Source organism: Vombatus ursinus, unplaced genomic scaffold, assembly GCF_900497805.2.
Source record: "Vombatus ursinus unplaced genomic scaffold, bare-nosed wombat genome assembly UNPS02015411.1, whole genome shotgun sequence".
Lineage (NCBI taxonomy): Eukaryota > Metazoa > Chordata > Mammalia > Diprotodontia > Vombatidae > Vombatus > Vombatus ursinus.
Window position 1 is genome coordinate 17,261 of NW_020955189.1, and position 3,599 is coordinate 20,859.

Sequence of the window (3,599 nt, forward strand, 5' to 3'; positions counted from 1 at the left end):
AAAAGCATAATTTGCACATATTATACACCCTTCATGCTAACACATCTGAGAAATAGAGTAGATCGAGCTGCAAAGAAACCACCATAGTGTCTGTAAAGGGAAATAATGTGTAATTGGTCCAGAAATATAGTCTGGAGCAGTATTACTGATGGAGGAGAAAGAACCTAGGCCAAATGTAATTCATGAATTACAAGGGATATTTACATTTTAAAAAATTTCTTTCAGATTGGGACACTAGGCCTGAAACCAGGGAGTCAACTCCAAAGATGAGCCTCTCTGTGGAAGAATCATTCCGAGAAAGAATTAAAGTGGGTTGTTTCCATTTCTCCAAGTTTGTTGAAGCTTGGGAGTATGAAGACTTATTACAGAAACAGCAGAACAATGAGAAGAAACTTTTTAGTTATGTACGAATGACTGAAATAAAGTCTCCCAGTCAAGTAAGAGGACATGAATGTAAAAAATATAATGGAGGCTTCTGCCAAGGGTCAATACTTTTTCCACAACACAAAGTATTAGTTGGAAAGAGCCTCCTTCATCAATCTGATAAAAACCAAAAGAGCCTCAGACTGTATTCAGACCTAAACAAACAAAATAGAATTTCCTCAAAGAAGATGTTTTCTAAGCATAATGAATGTGGGAAATTTTTCAATTATAATTCAAAACTTACTGAAAATCACAGTATATATAATGGAGAGAACGTGCATTTAGGTAATGAATGTGTTCAAGCCTTCTCCAGTAGCATACACATTACTCACATTCAGAGAATTCCTATTAGTAAAAAACGTTATAAATGTAATGAATGTGGGAAAGCTTTTAGTCAGATGACAGGACTTACTCAACATCAGAGAATTCATACTGGAGAGAAACCTTATACATGTAATCAATGTGGGAAGGCCTTGAGACAGAAAGTACATCTTATTATACATCAGAGAATTCATACTGGAGAAAAACCTTATAAATGTAATGAATGTGGAAAGGCCTTCAGTTGGAAGACAGGACTTACTGAGCATCAGAAAAGTCATACAGGAGGCAAACTGTATGAATGTAGTGTATGTGGAAGGGCCTTCAGCCGGAAGATAGGACTTGCCTTCCATTTGAGAATTCATACTGGGGAGAAACCTTATGCATGTGATGAATGTGGGAAAGCCTTCAGGCAGAAGGGGACACTTATTGAACATCAGAATATTCACACTGGCCAGAAACCTTATAAATGTAATGAATGTGAAAAGGACTTTAGTCAAAAGTCTGGACTAGCCAACCACCTGAGAATTCATACTGGAGGGAAACCTTATGCATGTAATGTCTGTGGGAAGGCCTTCAGGCAGAAGAGATCATTTATTGAACATCAGAATGTTCATACTGGACAGAAACCTTATGAATGTAATCATTGTGGGAAGGCCTTTAGGTGGAGGAGAACTCTTACTGAACATCAGAATGTTCATACTGGAGGGAAACTTTATAAATGTAATGAATGTGGAAAGGACTTTAGTCAAAAGTCTGGATTTGCCTACCATCTGGTAATTCATACTGCAGGAAAACTTTATGCATGCAGTGAATGTGGAAAGACCTTTCAGGGGAGTTCGAAACTTTCCCAACATCAGAAAATTCATACTGGAGAAAAACCTTTTGAATGTAATGAATGTGGCAGGGTTTTTAGCCAGAAGACAGGACTTAGTGAACATAAGAAATGTCATACTGAAGAGAAACCTTATGAATGTAGTGAATGTGGGAAATGCTTCAGACAGAATTCCAGACTTACTGAACATCAGAAATGTCATACTGAAGAGAAACCATATGAATGTAATGAATGTGGGAAAACCTTCCTAAAGAGAACACACCTTGTTGAACATCAGAGAACTCATACTGGAGAGAAACCTTATAAATGTAATGAATGTGGAAAGAACTTCAGTCAAAAGTCTGGACTTGCCTACCATCTGAGAATTCATACTGGAGAAAAGCTTTGTGAATGCAGTGAATGTGGAAAGGCCTTCCAGGCAAGGTCAAGACTTATGCAACATCAGAAAATTCATACTGGAGAGAAACCTTTTGAATGTAATGAATGTGGCCAGGCCTTTCCCCTGAAGGCAGGCCTTACTGAACATCAGAAATGTCATTCTGAAAAGAAACCTTATGAATGTGGTGAATGTGGGAAATCCTTCAGACAGAAGTCCAGACTTACTGGACATCAGAAAATTCATACTGAAGAGAGACCTTACGAATGTAATGAGTGTGGGAAAGCCTACAGACAGAAGACAGGACTTATTGGACATCAGAAAAATCATACTGGAGAGAAACCATATGAATGTAATGAATGTGGAAAAGCCTTTTGCCAGAGAACACACCTTGTTGAACATGAGAGAATTCATACTGGAGAGAAACCTTATGAATGTAACGAATGTGGGAAAGCCTTTAGTCATAAGAGAACACTTACTGAACATCACAATATTCATACTGGAGAGAAACCTTATAAATGTAGTGAATGTGGAAAGGGTTTTAATCAGAAGGCTGGACTTACTTACCATCTGAGAATTCATACTGGAGAGAAACCTTATGAATGTAATGAATGTGGGAAGAACTTCAGCTGGAAGACAAGACTTACTCAACATCAGAAAATTCATACTGGAGAGAAAACTTAGTAATATAATGAATGCCATTTGCAGAGAATGTATTGAATATATTGAACCTTGGAGAGAAAAAAGAGAGAAATCCTAGGAATGTCATGAATTTTGGAAAGTCATCCAGGGGAGCTTAAAATTAAGCACCACAACCCATACCGAAGAGAAGCTTTATGAATGTAGGGATACATTTAGCTGGAAGACAGTACTTATTGAACGTCACCAAATACTGGAGAGAAACTTTAGTAATATAATGAGGCAGCTAGGTAGTAGCGTGGGTAAGAACACTGGTCCTGGAATCAGGAAGACCTGCATTCAAATTATGCTTTAGAAGACATGAGTTCACATCCTGCCCCACTCACATCTATGAGATTCTGGGCAAGCTGCTGAACTTCTCAAACTCAGTTTCCCTGGAGAAACTATAAAAAAAACTATAGTGTATATATATATATATATATACATATATATATATATATACATATATATATATATATATATAATATGTGCACATATATCTATATTAAAAACTTTTTAAAATCCCTATAAAATGGGGTTAATAAGTAGCACCTACTGCACAGTGTTGTTTGAGGATCCACTAAGATTATTTGTCTTCAGAGTTTTTTCAACCTTAAAGTTGAAGTTTCAACCTTAAATACTAGCTTAAAAATAGTAATTTTGGGAAGGAAATATACCTTATGGAAGATCAGAGAAGTCACACAAGAGAAAAACTTTATGAAAGTGATGAGTTTGGGAAGCCTATCCAGTGGAACATGAAACTTAATGAACATCAAAAAATTGATACCTGAGATATAAAATAAAATACCTTTTGAATCTAATGGGTTGGCAAAGGTCTTCCAATAGAATATCAGTTCTAGTCCTGAATATCAGAAAATTCATACTGGACAAAAATCATACAAGTATAGTAAATATTGTAAAGCTTTCCACCATGGAGAACATATAAAAAGTCATTTAAAGTTATCCTGG

General features: G+C 36.3%; 1 protein-coding gene across 1 annotated transcript; it reads left to right on the forward strand.

The window, feature by feature from the left end:
- The first annotated feature begins 729 nt into the window (after positions 1-729).
- On the forward strand, positions 730-2,990 carry LOC114032279 (zinc finger protein 850-like). Its single transcript, XM_027847532.1, has one exon. The coding sequence runs from the start codon at positions 822-824 to the stop codon at positions 2,634-2,636; it is 1,815 nt and encodes a 604-aa protein (XP_027703333.1). The 5' UTR covers positions 730-821; the 3' UTR covers positions 2,637-2,990.
- The last annotated feature ends 609 nt before the right edge of the window (positions 2,991-3,599 follow it).

Excerpts from the sequence above, each read along its gene's own strand:
- LOC114032279 (XM_027847532.1), top strand. The coding sequence starts at position 822 with ATGACAGGACTTACTCAACATCAGAGAATTCATACTGGAGAGAAACCT.